The 15,074-nt window shown below is 34.7% G+C and overlaps 1 protein-coding gene across 6 annotated transcripts in view; it reads left to right on the plus strand.

The window, feature by feature from the left end:
* The first annotated feature begins 6,440 nt into the window (after window positions 1–6,440).
* The window catches only part of ARF8 (auxin response factor 8), an 83,980-nt gene continuing 75,346 nt past the window's right edge, over window positions 6,441–15,074 (plus strand). For 3 of the 6 annotated variants that reach the window (XM_088977179.1, XM_088977177.1, XM_088977178.1), the window contains exons 1-10: window positions 6,441–7,361; window positions 7,469–7,581; window positions 7,659–7,757; window positions 7,883–7,939; window positions 8,027–8,182; window positions 8,271–8,355; window positions 13,005–13,095; window positions 13,255–13,419; window positions 13,520–13,642; window positions 14,012–14,087. In XM_088977179.1, coding sequence (XP_088833305.1) covers window positions 7,319–7,361; window positions 7,469–7,581; window positions 7,659–7,757; window positions 7,883–7,939; window positions 8,027–8,182; window positions 8,271–8,355; window positions 13,005–13,095; window positions 13,255–13,419; window positions 13,520–13,642; window positions 14,012–14,087 — 1,008 coding nt within the window. In that variant the 5' untranslated portion in view covers window positions 6,441–7,318. The remainder of the gene's footprint in view (window positions 7,362–7,468; window positions 7,582–7,658; window positions 7,758–7,882; window positions 7,940–8,026; window positions 8,183–8,270; window positions 8,356–13,004; window positions 13,096–13,254; window positions 13,420–13,519; window positions 13,643–14,011; window positions 14,088–15,074) is intronic. The other 3 variants (XM_088977181.1, XM_088977180.1, XM_088977182.1) reach the window with 3 other exon arrangements.

A 15,074-nucleotide genomic window follows, 5' to 3' on the forward strand; every position in this document is an offset into this window, starting at 1 on the left:
TGCTAAGTAGGTAGACATACGCATACCCATCAAGACCATAGGGCCGGCTCATACAGAATTCAATCGAGTCCTCAACATAATTGCTGATATCAGAATTAAATCACAATATGGTGGCAGGTCATTTCACATGGGCCACGAGTACCGCAGAACATAGCTGGAGAAAGACAATACTAAGGTTTAAGAGTACGAAAAAGGCAATTTTAAGAGATAAATTGGGATTCGCTTTGGATACACATAGATATGGTGAAAAATTTAGGATATGCACAAATGCATATGGATATATTGGGAAAATTAAAATAAGTTACAAAAATTGTAACATTGACACTAAATCTAGGTCTTGATGACTATAAATGAGGTGCATAAACATTAAGGCTGAGTTTGGAAGGAGTACAAATGCAAATATTTAGAATGCAAAACCTTATATTTTGCATTATTTTGTATGTATTTATGATGTACATATTTGCATTTGTATTGATTCCAAACTGAGCCTAAAACACATCTATGTGAAGAATGGACAATGGGGGTTGGGAAATGTTGAAAAATGAAATAACTAGAATATGCAAGTATATTCTAATTCTTTGAAAACCAATATAATTGTTGTTAATTTTTATAATATATAAATTAATAATCAATTATTCTTAAAATTTGTTGATAAGTTTGCATATTGAATATGCAACCCGCACCTTAGTGGCCATATCAAATGGGTCAACAAGTTATGATTAAATCTTGGGTTTTAGCCAAACTAGACCCATAATCATGATTAGGTGTCAGTTCAACCGTCTAGGTCAATAACAAGTTAAAAACATTAATTTAAACATGTTAATCGTATTAACTAGACTTATGTGGGTCATGTTGTGTTAGCTCCAAGTACCTCTATCTTAACATGACATGCAAACATGAATTGCCAATCCTAGATGTAGACTAATTTTATTATGAATAAATTTTCAGTCTGTTACTTTATTGCATGTATTATTGGGTATGTTTGTATATAATAGCCCTTGATCTACATTATAGAATTATGATAAACATTAATTTGATTAGAATCATCCATCGTTAGTATGTAGACCAAAATTTTCAACTAGTGAATAAACTTGAATAATTGAATCTAACAAGGTTGACATACTTATACTACCTTGTGAAAAGGAGTGGTTTGTTTCAACCAATGGGGTCAACTCAGTATGAGTGAGTGTTTATAAAACACTAAAATGGACCATTTCAAAGTATTCCTGAACTTTATGATTGGTGGAATATTTAGATAGTTGCATATAGTTTTCAAACTTGATAAATACTTGACTAAATATCATATTTATTTGTTTTTGATATATCAATCAATGAGATCTTTCTAAAATCAATACTTACGCTTATTGAATGAGGTTGTAGTAAGTGGTCATTGTGAGAAAATCTATCACTATGTCAAATAGAGAGAATACCCCTTAATATATTCTCTGGTGAATACCTAAGGAATTCAAATGAATTTGAAATTAGTTTTGCAAAATATATTTATATTAATAAATAATCTATTTTCTAAAATGGCTTACAAAACATTCCCCCCCCCCCCCCCCCGAGATTCTATCACAGTAGAAAACATAGCACTGTATTTTACAAAGTGGAGAATAAGTGCTTTCTAAAATACAGTATTTGATATTAATGATAGAAGAATTGTTACAAGTGTATATTAAACCCGATACCTGATTCAAGTTTGGTGGATGACTAAGCCTTAACCCTTAAATGTAAGATATTAATAATTAGAGATTTGTTCACATTGTAGAGGATAATCAATGGGCATCCATTCTAATCTTATTTGATGCAAACAATGCTGTGGACTCTCTCTCTCTCTCTCTTGAAGTCAGTGAGCAGTGGACTCTCTCAATTCACATTACTGTGGTTTGCCTAGAAGTATAATTTTTTGATCGATCAAATTTTGTATGCCCAAAATGACTTCAGCCCAGTTGTATGCCCAAAATTTTGTAGTTTAGCTACTCACACCCTAGCACAGAAAACTAAGTGTTTTGTGAGAGATTGTATTGGTGGGGAACCCTCAGTTTGTATGGAACAGTTTGCAAATTCCTTCTTCTAGTGTACTGTTATTTTATCTATAAAAAAAATCAATCCCTCTAATTTCTCCAAAGGAGTGATGAGCACTATCTTTAGAAAATAGTAGAGTTGAGATAGATTGCTGTACTGTTTAGAAGAGTTTATTGTTTGCAAACGTATGAAGAAAGTAGGCGTGAAAATTTGCAAAGTGGGTTTATAGGAATTTGGCACATGTGAATGTGGGTGGTGTTAAACATAATGAGGGTATACCACCAATTTTATCATCTCCTTCATTTCAAACCGGGTTTAGAAGGTCATAGTAAAGGGGTTCATTTGTACATCTTCCCCCCAAAGAAACTATTTATACAATTAGGGGTGTCAATTGGATTGGATTTGGTCCAATCCGATCCAGTCTAATGTGAGTCCATTATATATGGACCAAGTCCAATCCAATCCAATGAATGTTTTGAACCAATTTGGACTAGTCCAATTCAATATCTGGATTGTCCAATATCTTTAAATTCATTTTGATTTAGATTGGTTTCAACCCAAATCCAGTCCATTGATACATATATTCTTATCTTATTTTGATGGACCAGATATTGGCTTAAACCAACCCAATCCAATATAAATTTGTTACAGACGGACTAGGTCCAATCCAATCTAATAAATTTTTGGACTGGATTGGTCCAATCCAATATGTCTTGTTGGCCCGTCAATCCGTCCAATTTGATTTTGGACTGGGTAGTGTCTAATCCAAAATCGATCCATTGACACCCTTATATACAATGTCCTTGTCGCTTGCCAAACTAACAGAAGGGGTCTATTTTTACAACTTCCCCCAAATGTTGAGAGAGTTTAGAAGGTCATGATAAAAGTTGAGGCTAAAGTAATATCAAAATAATGGGTTGTTTTTTAAATTTTACTCTCATCCAAGTGTAAGGGTTTGTTTGATTTGTAAAAACATGGGCTTGGAATTGGAATCATAATGATTCCTATTCCGGTCATTTGATTTGGTGGAATGAGATTCTGATTTTCATTCTTGGTGGAATAACTCTCCCATTTGAGAGAACAACCATTCCAGTTAAGAATGGCAACGGGGCGGGCTTGGGGCTGGGCACCCCCCTCCTTGTCCCCGATGGCAGGGCGAGGCATCCACTCTTTGTCGGAGACAGGTAATCCCCGAATTTTCTGTGCTCCAAGGCAACTTCTTAAAAAATATTTATTTTTTGGACAATTTATACATATAATATAGGAATTTTGGAGTATTTTATGAATTAAATTATAATACTTCGGGGGTACTTCAAAAATGGAATTATGGGATTTTAGGATTTTAAGAATTTAAGAACAACTTTGAGATATTTTAAATATTAATATTAAGCCTAGAGATATTTTACTAATTTTATTTTTGGGTTTGGGGAATTATATACAAAACCCATCCCCGATTCAGGTAAAAATATTTTATCCGTCCCCACCCATCCTTGTTTAAGGTCAGGGAAAACCTGCTCCGTTTGGGGCAGGGCCCCAATTTTACAAGGGAAATTGCCATCCCTAATTCCAACCTCCCCCTTGGGAATCTCATTCTAACCATAAAAAAACTAATAAAGTAGACAAGTGAGTTAAAACCCCAAACCCTATTTTACTTTACCTAAGGTCAACCCTCCTTAGGAATCATGCATACCTTATGGAATTTGATTCCAATTCTTGGTTGAACCAAATAGGTGGTGGCTCCAATTTCAATTCCAAGGGATTCATTTGCGATTCTACCAACTAACCAAATGCTACCTATTTAGAATATGATAATAATGAGCTTAATCATGGGTTGAGCTATGACAAGCTTTGCAACAGGCTATAACTTCAGCCTGGGCCAGACTTGGCCTAAGTTTGGGCTTGATTCTAGGCCTACATCTTTTATGTGAAATATTACATAAATATAATAGTTTATATTAAATCATATACAATAATGCATATAAATTTATTATATACATGTAATACAAATTACTATCTATACTATATATAAAAGTATGGATGCAGAGTGAAAGTTTTTTTGACTAAAATTACCCTTTATTTTTTTGGCTAAGAAAAGTGTATAAATGTTATTTTATTATAGTTTTAATGCTAGATTTAATGGCTACTAAAATGACAATATTTGAATATGTAGTTCATTTCTAATTGTAAGGGTTGAAAATTTTAGTTCAATTATTACTTTTCACTTCATTTAGTCCCCTCTCATTAACTATTATAATTAAGGTATTAACTCGTGTTTCCTATTATTAAATCCTATATTTAAGTTATTATTTATCAATAAATGCTACGAATTAGATCTATATTAATATTTTTAACAATATAAACCTATATATTTTAAAGTTAACTTAAAACAAAACCATTCTTTATCTAAATGGTGGTTAAACAATTCAACCAACAAAATCAAATGGATCAAGCTATGAAGTCATAGTTAGGTAATAAATATTTTAAAATATAAATAAATATAAAAATTACAAAAATGTAGACAAAATTACACATTTATGATATTTTTATAAATCAAATTAAAAAAATAAGTGCAATAAACAATAATTATTTTTATTGATGATGAAAATGATATACATAATTTAGAACTGATTGAAAATGAATTTATTTTAGTGTTTGGCAAAGGTCAATAGTTCAACTTTTGGGTCAAATGTGTTAACTTTTAATGTCATAGATAAATAATAAAAACTAATATAATATAAAAGTACAAAATTGAAAATACATAAATTTTGCAAAAAAAAAATCATGCATATGTATAATAATATCATATATTTATCACATCAAACAAAAAGTAAGCATGGCATATCAAAATTATTTTTACACACATTAATACAAAAATTATAAAAAATTGAACACATTTATAATTATATATATACACTACTATTAAAAATATGAATACGATTGTGGAACTTTCTTTTAATTGAAAATATTCATTTTTAAATTTAGTCCCTATTTAATTATGAGGTTTAAGTTGTACATTAAACTACAATTATTCACCTAATCCAGTTCGTTCTATTTAAATCTTACATATTTTGATAAATAAACAAAAAAACATAAAAAAATAGAACAATACGAAAAGAATAGCCTAACCAACCAGGTAATTAAGACTGTTATTGATACTTTTTTTTTTATAATTCGATTCAATTATCACATATTTGGATGCAGTGTTTATGTAATAAGATTTGGATTTGGTAACCTTCATCTGATTAATAATTAAAAATGAAAAAAGATAAAAATACATAAAATTTATAAAAATTCATTATTATTATCATCATTATCATCATTTAGAATTGTCACATATTTGAATGCAGTGTTTATGTAATAAGATTTGGATTTGGTAACCTTCATCTGATTAATAATTAAAAATAAAAAAAGATAAAAATGCATAAAATTTATAAAGATTCATTATTATTATCATCATCATTATCATCATTTAGAATTGTCACATGTAAAACATATTCACACTTACTAATAAATATAAAATGCACAAAATACTAATTATCTAATTGACAAAGTCTGTCATTGATTATAGCAGAACTAGATACCTAGGATCAAATCCCATACAACAACAAAATATTATATAAAATATATTGTAACTGTGATATTATAATATACATAAATTATATAATATAACCTAATAACATATATATATATATATACACATTATATATAAAATATTTATATATTTAATATATATACAAATGGGATCATCCCGGGTCCGACTATGAAATTTACAGGCGGACCGGAATTATTAACACGGCCCAAACCCAAAATTTCTGGGTCGGCCTGGATGGGCTGAAATGACGACCCCTGGAGGCTGGAGTCTACAGTCTACGGTCTACAGACTCTACACTACTAGTCTACTACCACTAGACTACCTCGCAATTCGAAATTTACACCGACACGAATCCAAAGATTTTTACGACCCGAAAGAGAGGACCCACCCACCAGGCTTGACCATCCCTCGCCATTTCAGTATTTTTTCAGACAGCCGATGAATTTTACTTTACCACCCCCCAGTCTCTCCGAAAATGACGCCTCTCTCACTCAGCCTCACCTTCTCCTCAGACCTCTCAGTAATAATAATAAGAAAAAAAACAATTAAATAGAATAGATAGAAATATGAGGAAGAAAAAGTTGACAGCGATATGATATTTATTTAAGAGGTTTATTTACAGGGCTCTCGCTTTCTTTGAGTCCGTACACTGACAGCGACTACTAAAGGTGCAGAGGCACATGCCACCCCGTCTTGTCAGTCAGAAGCATCAGCTATAATCTACGGCTGAGATTCTCTTCGTACGGAACTACGGACGGTCGGGATCGGAATTACCGAAACCTGCAATGTCTCGTCCCTTTCCTTCCCTCTCCCCTCTCCGTGGCGTCCGCCTTATATATAAAATGCCAACGGAGCGACCAGCCATCTCCCCCCCTCTCTCTCATTACTACAGTGCGAGTTTCTGTTCGAAGCGATTGCGATGACCATGGAAAAGGGGACCGTTTTCTCTCTCTCTTTGTCTATGTCCACTCGGATTTCGTGAGCAGATATATTTTTGCAGGGAGAAAGGGAAAGATGAGGAGGAGCTCGGGAAAAGCTCTTTCATGGCGATCTGGGAGAGCGAGCTGCTAGGGTGAAGCTTGGTTTTGTTTTTTTTTTCACGGCTTTTTGGGGATTTGGTCTTGCTGAGTAAAAATGCACGATCTCTGAGTTGGATGGGCAAAGACAGACAGTGCTTGTGTCCTTTTCGTTCTGATTTGGTCTTGATTTCCGTTTGAACTTGGTGAAAGCAGCTTTTAACCTTGGTTGCGCTGTGTTCCGAATTCCCAATGTGGTGAGAGAGACAGTATGGTTGCGTGACTGAGATCTCTTCGATGAGTATGCTGTATGGTATCTTGAAGTTGCAAAAACCGTGATAATTTCCTGGAAATGGAAGGAATGTTGGTGGAATTGAGATTGGAGATTTTCTGACGTTTGAGCTGGGGCCGAGTTTCTTCATGGATATTATCTAGCTCTGGAGTTTCTCCTTTCTGCTTTGTTTTGGCTAAAACGCTTCTAGATTTTTCTCTGGTCTCTGGAGTAGTGGAATGTGGATGCATGAGAGCTAGAAGTTGGTAATGTTTGGTATGGGCTTCAGGTTACTAAATTCAAGAGTAGATTTTTTTCCATGGATAACCGAATTATAGTGGCAGTAGGGAGCAGACTTGGGAAGAAGATTTCGACATCTTTGAGTGAGGTTTATTGAGGCTAGGGGTTTTGAAGATGAAACTTTCGACGTCAGGAATGGTTCAGCAGGGTCAAGAAGGTGCTATTCCCTCTTCCTCTTTTTCTTGATGTGAATTCAATGCTGTAGTTCTGTGGTGGCCTCTTTATGCAATCATGTGATAACCATTGGTGTGGAACTTTTGATAGGGCAGAAGAGATGTTTGAATTCGGAGCTTTGGCATGCTTGTGCCGGGCCTCTTGTCTCACTACCAACCGTTGGTACCCGCGTTGTCTACTTTCCTCAGGGTCACAGTGAACAGGTATGCTATATCTAGTTTTTCTTTCTGGTATTAGTGGTTCATGTGGTTTTCTTCTTTGACCCCAATTCTGCACTCAGGTTGCTGCCTCTACTAACAAGGAAGTTGACAGTCACATACCCAATTATCCGAACTTGCCGCCACAACTGATTTGTCAACTCCACGATGTTACAATGCATGTGGGTTCTGTGCTTCTGTTTGGTTTTTGATTATGAAGAAAAGCAAATTTTCTTTGAATTGACTACTTCTGAAGTATTATGGTTGGAAAGCAGTTTTTTAAAGATGGGTTGCTGTGGAATTTCAGGCAGATGTGGAAACAGATGAAGTGTATGCCCAAATGACATTGCAGCCTCTGACACCGGTTGACCGAGTTTCTTGTTATATGGTTTCTTTTCAGTTGGTTGTTTGTTTTAAATTAACAACTTATTAATTTTTCTAACATTTTCAGGAAGAGCAAAAGGAAACTTACCTCCATGCTGAGCTTGGTGTTCCGAGTAAGCAGCCCACTAATTATTTTTGCAAGACTTTGACGGCAAGTGATACTAGTACTCATGGAGGATTCTCTGTTCCTCGTCGTGCTGCTGAGAAAGTGTTCCCTCCACTTGTAGGTTCCTTGTGTGGAATTTTTGTTCTGTTGCTAGTGTCTGATTGAATAATAGTGCTTCTTATTTTCTCCATTGATTCTTTTGAAGGATTTCTCACAGCAGCCACCAGCTCAAGAACTCATTGCAAGAGATCTCCATGATGTTGAATGGAAATTTAGGCATATCTTCCGAGGTATGTTTAGCTTCAGCATTGGAAGCAATTTTCAAGAATTGAACATTGATCTATTTTCAAGTTGGTGTGCTTTCTTTGCTTCCTACATAACAGCTACCAAATAATACATCGATGAGAACTACTTTGCATTTGGTGAAGAATGTTAGATGGGTATTTCTCCTTGTATGATTGAAAATGTCCCTAAGGTCTTTTCTTCCAGAAACTTTTAGTTGCATTCCTTCTATTTCCCACTCTTAAGGAAAATGTTGTTTAGTCATGACCTTTCAAACCGAAATGATGATGCCACTTGTCATTGTTATCCAGACACTGTTATCAACTATTTCAAGTTGATTACATAAACCCTTCTCCATACTTTAATTCTATCTAGGTTTCCCTACCCTGTTGATCTTTCTTCCATCCTATTAAGTGCTAAATTCATATTAGTGTGTTGGTAATAAACGCTTACAAAAATAATCTGAAGAAAGAAATGGAAACCAGAAAGATAGCAATTTTAATGTAATTTGGATCTTCATTATCAATTGAATGAATCAACTGAAAATCCATTCCTTTGTGGACCATTTGTTGGTAATAAATAAAAAAGAAAATTTTATTAATAAAAACAAGGGTTAGTTACTTAAATATAAAGTGTGGTTTTCAAAACTACTTAAACTTGTCTTGTTGGATGGCCCTACTTGACAGAAATAGGCCCTCCATTAGTTAAATGTTTAGTGTCATTTACATTTTTTTAATCAGAAACGGTAACTTTCATTAGTTAATATTTAAAAGAATACACTGTCACCACCCAAGATAAGGGTGTTGACCCTTAAAGTTTTCGAAATACATAACAGCCCAAAACAAGTTCTCCCTGAAAGTTCCTTGCTTTGCTAGGGTATTGGCTAATCCATTTGCTGACCTCCTTGTCCACCTGAACAGTACCCCAGCCTTCATCGCTAGGGAAATTAATTTCCTCATGAGTTGTTGATGTACCCAGACCCCCAAATTGTGTGACTGCATCTATCTGATTTAATAATTTAGAGTCCCCTTCAGCCTCAATCTGGTGTAGGCCCCATTGCTTAGTGTCATTTACATGTGATATCATGTTCTCATTCCAATTTAACTTGAATATACCCTATGTTTTCCATGTCAAGATCGAATGGTTTTGCTGAATTAACCTAATGGTGGAGATTTGGTGGTTGTGAGTTTTTGTAGAAGTATTTAGTCTTTAGTAGCATTAGTCAGTTGTCTAGCCATATGCTCAAAAGGGTAGTTTGGCCATTGATAATAGAACAGTGATGATGAGGTTTTCAGTTTGAGGTTGAACAATGAACAAATGTATGAGTGGGTTTTCTAACACAAACAAATGGTTCTCGGTTTTTTCAAAAAACAAAAGAAGTAAAGAAAGACACAACACATTTGCAAAGGAAAAACAAGATTTTTTTCCTATTCTCCTCAAAATAATGAGATTATTGTTTCTTTATTTTCTTTTAGGTGACTTTGGATTCCATTGCTGATGGTTCACAAACCTCTATAGCTGGTAAAGGCATTGTTGGGGTGTTTAATACCATTACCTTACCCCCTCTTCCGTATGTTCCCAAACTACATTGTTTCTTTCTGTTAGTAGTGTTGGAGCATGAGGTTATTCATTAGAGTAGTTGTACTTATTATTCCCCTCAGCAAAATGGGGTTGTAGAAAGGAAGGATAGACATAATGTGGAGGTAGCATGGAGTACCATGATTACTAGTTTTGTTCCAGTTTGTCTTAGGGGGGATGCTATTTGACAATTGTGTTTTTTTTGATGAATAATAGAAAATTTATTAATGATTAACACCAAAAGATACACCAAGGGTAATCTCGGTTACCCTTGAAAGGACAAAATAAGTAACATGCAATTTTACTTTAGTAATTACATCCGAGCCCAGAAACAACTTTCCTTGTGTACCCCCTGTTTTTCTAATTGGTCTCCCGTGTTGTTAGCCAATCTTGGAATCCATTGAAAGTCTACTTGCATACCTTCTGTAATTCTTTTAATCTTCTTGAACTCTTTTCTAAAAAACCATGGAGCTTGTTCTTTCTATCTTAAACAACTGATAACTACTTTAGAGTCCCCTTCAACTATCATTTTTCTCACCCCCATCTCCATTGCCTTTTGCCAAACATTGCTGTTGTCAGTTCAGCTGTAACCGAATCCTCCTGTCCACATGGACCTGAATACATACCAACCACTTCCCTCTCATTTTTGAACACCCCTCCTATACTAGAAGGGCCTGGATTACCAAGACTGCTTCCATCAAAATTCATTTTAATAACCCCATTTTCTGGGGGAGCCTAGTCCCTTATAGTTTTCTTCTTGGAAGAGGGTAGTGCTGAAATTGTTCTCCATCTCCTTATCAAATCATCAATGCAAAATCAAAAAAGAGTTTCAAGGAAATTGATCATATACCTTCTAGGGTTATTGGTTTTTAAACTCCATGTAGTATCCTCTTTCTATTCTTCCAGATAGTGAACTATTTCATATTCCTTTGAGGGTGTTGGGTTTTACCTACTTTGTTCACCTTTTTTGAGTCTTCCCTTTTCTTTTCTGACGTTTCTCCTCAGGGTGAGTGCTTTGGTGATGAGAGTGTTGTTTCCTCTTTTGTTCCTTTATCAATTCCTTCTCCTCTATGTGCTCCTATTTCTTTGCCTACACCTCATAGTGTTTTAGGTGACAACACAGGATGGTTGATTTTGATGTTTCAAGTGAACCCACGCCACTCTCTGTCACTCCTCTTGGGACCTCGAATTCACCTTAAGACATGGATCTAGGTATGTTGCACTTTGTGAGGGGAAGAGACAATGCACTTCCAAAACTCACTATATTTTCCCATCATCTCTCATATAATTCCATTTTGTTGTCTTATCATGCTTTCTTGTCCTCTCTTGCCTCTATTTGTGTACCTTAAATTTAGAGGCTCTCTCCAAACTTGAGTGGAAATAGGAAATGTAGGAAGAGATGGATGCACTAATGCAGAACCAAACTTGAGAGGTTGTTAATTTACTTGCTGATAAGAGATTGCGGGGTGTAGATAGGTATTCACATGAAGCACATGGCTAATCGTGGCATAGAGAATAAGGTGAGACTAGTTGCAAAGGGATATACATAGACATATGGTATTGATTACCTGGAAACCTTTGCTCTTGTGACCATTCAGTTTGTGTGCTTCTTTCACGGGCTGCTACATATTTTTGATTGTTGTTTCAACTTGATGTCAATAATGAGTTCCTAATAAGAACGGTGTATATGGATTTGCCAATGGGGTTCTGTAATGTTTGTGAGCTGGAACGATCATTGTATGGATTGAACCAATCACCTAGAGCCTAGTTTGATAGATTGAGGGGGCATTAGTTAGGTGTTGCTATGTATAGACATAATCTAATCATACACTATTTGTTAAAAAGGAGAGGATTGTTGTTAATAGTCTTGATAGTGTATGTTGATGGTATTGTTATCGTAACAATGATCTTGAGATGTGTATGCTTAACAAGTCATTACATCAGGAGTTGGAGATTAAGGACCTAGGAGAGCTTAAATACTTTATGGGAATTGAGGTTACAAGATCTAAACATGGAATCTTCAGTTTTGAACATAGCATATTCTGGACTTATTACAGGAGACAAGGAAACTTGGTGTGGAACTTGCAGATTCCTCAATTGATTAGAACCACAAGAGTAATGCGTTTGATGGGGAGATGGTTAAAAGATGTGGGGAGGTATTAGAGATTGGTGGGAAAATTGCTGTATCTGCATGACACGACCCAACATCTCATGTGTAGTGAGTGTGGTAAACCAATATATGCATGCTCCATGGACCTCATAGTGGGTAATTATTGATAGATGCTTGCTTACTTGAAGAAGCATCCAGGCAAAGGGGTGTTGTTTGCCAATCATAGACATGTGAAGTTAGAGTCCTATAGACGTGGATTGGGATTGATGTATAGATGATAGACGATCTACATTAGGGTTTTGCACTTGTGTAGGAGGAAATTTGGTGTCCTAGAAAAGTAAGAAGCAATCTGTGGTGGCAAGATCAAGTGCTAAAGTAGAATATAGGTCTATGGCTCATGGTTTTACCCTATTTTCTTGTATACAAAAAGGCTAAATATATATACAAAAGGGTAAAATCATTTTCTTATATACACAAAGGCTAAATATATATAAGAAAATGGTTTTACCCTATTTTTAATCCATATTTACTATATATGTACCTAAAACAATAGAAGTTACGACGAACTAATTCTAAATTGAATTTATTTGAATCATAGTGAATCACGGGAATTGTAAATGTCATAGATGTATAAATTAAATAGTAGTATTCAAACAAAATCGCAAGATTTTTGCAAAAAAGGATTCGGTCATAAGATTTAAGTCGGAACCCTTGGGATTCATAATTCAGTCATGAATCATATTGTAAATTGTAAGATTTTAACATTTGCACACAATGGATCAGATGTATGACATGTTAGAGAAGGATTTATCTTTATTTTATTACAATTTATGATAGTGCTATGGATGCTGAGTAAATGAGTTTTATCTGAAGTTGCATTTACTGGTCCTGTATAGGAAAATATAAACTTTATAAATTTAATCCTACCATACGTATTCCTATTGTCTTATATGGCTGTTTATCATGCAGGACAGCCCAAAAGGCATCTTCTTACCACAGGATGGAGTGTATTTGTCAGTGCCAAGAGACTTGTAGCTGGTGATTCTGTTCTTTTTATTTGGTATTTGCTTTCTTTATGTTTTTCATTTGAATTTGTAATTTTTAATATAATTACCATTGATACTACCCCTCCCTAGACCCCTGATAGCTAGGACCAACATTGGTTAATGGCCTTTATTAATTTCCATTGATATGCCAAAAATATCTGTTATTGCACTAGGAATGAAAAGAACCAGCTTCTGTTGGGAATTCGCCGTGCCAATCGACCACAAACTGTAATGCCATCCTCGGTTTTATCAAGTGATAGTATGCATATAGGACTCCTTGCTGCTGCAGCCCATGCTGCTGCTACTAACAGCCGTTTCACAATCTTTTATAATCCAAGGTAGCAACTAATATCCAAATATTTTGTGTTAATTGCAATACTTTGTTTCTAGTGATGCATTATTTACTTCATTTTTATTCTTAATAGCTTTTCTTTTCAGGGCTAGTCCATCTGAGTTTGTGATACCCCTGTCAAAGTATGTTAAGGCAGTATATCACACTCGTGTTTCTGTTGGCATGCGTTTTCGGATGCTATTTGAGACTGAGGAATCAAGTGTTCGTAGGTATTGTTTTGATGTTTTCATTTAAGTCATATTTAATAAATTGATGTTTTGGCGTGTTATTTTTGTGTAAATTTTATATTTTATAGGTATTGTTTTAGTTTAGTGTACATTGAATACTTGTTTTTGGTAAAAGTACATTGGATACTTGAAAACCATTACTTTTTTTGTACAGTCTACTGTCTTGGTTTTTAAATTCTAGTATGTACATGGAATTTTTTATATTAGTGGTAGTTCATCTACAACTCCCATGAGCTTATTGAGTAATGGTGATATTAGTTCCATAAAAGGTTTCATGGTTGTCTTTTTCGGTGACATGCTTATCCTGCTTGTCAATGGATACAAATTCTTTGATCTGAATGACTGCATTAGGTACATGGGCACTATAACTGGCATAAGTGATTTAGATCCTGCTCGTTGGCCAAATTCTCATTGGCGCTCTGTCAAGGTAACCATTTGTTTCACATTTCTCTGACATAGCCTGATGTAATTTGTTGTTGCATTCCTACTATGTGTAATAGCCCATCCATGACATTTTATTTCATACATCTGTTCTGCAATAGAATAGCTGGTTCATATATGTTTTCTTTAGTCAAAGATTATACAAGATGTAGATTTGAGACTGGTTCCTTGCAGAAAAAGTTTTGAATTATGTTTGCCTTTTATCAATTAGAAACTGAACAATTTTCTCTTTGTCTGTGTTTAATACCTGAATTTGGTTCTCTATTGGGAAACCTGCTTTGAGAAATCCCATCAGATTAATAAAATCTTGAAAAAAGTCAATTTGATCATGTTCAGACCAGCAATAATTTCTTCAAATAACAGACATTTATTCACAAAAAGTAAAGATAAAAGGGTTTAGACTGGGGGAAAGGAGAAAAAAAGAAGGGAATAGGTTGAGGGGGAAGAGGAAATCGTGGGCTATCTAGCTGTCCCCACTTATAATCGGACTGATTATAAACATTACTTAATTTTACCAATCTGCCCCATTAAGCAGCAACAATAAAAAAGAATAAAAAATGGCCCAAGTAGGCCCATAAACAATCAGCCCAATAACTAATAATAACAAATAAAAAATAAACTGCAGGTTGACAATGTTCCCACTTCCTACAGCCTAATATTACTCAACACTATCCTCAAGCTAAGCATAATGTTAGTCATGCCCAGCTTGCTTATATATTGCTAAAATTTTGGTTTAGGGACTCCCTTTGTTAGAAGGTCAGCTAATTGTGCTTCTGAAGTAACAAATGTAAACTTGTAAGATTTTTTTCCATCATGTTCAAGAATAAAAAACAATAATGACAATAAACCTGTTATAACTAATGAACCCTTGGAAAATATTATATACATAACTTTAGCCATGAAATTACTTTTAGTACAAAAGAAATATGGAATAACCATATGTGCATGTTGGAGGCACTCATTGAATCTGGTC

Source organism: Nelumbo lutea, chromosome 3, assembly GCF_056320005.1.
Source record: "Nelumbo lutea isolate HS-2025 chromosome 3, American lotus-T2T, whole genome shotgun sequence".
In the NCBI taxonomy this organism is placed as follows: domain Eukaryota; kingdom Viridiplantae; phylum Streptophyta; class Magnoliopsida; order Proteales; family Nelumbonaceae; genus Nelumbo; species Nelumbo lutea.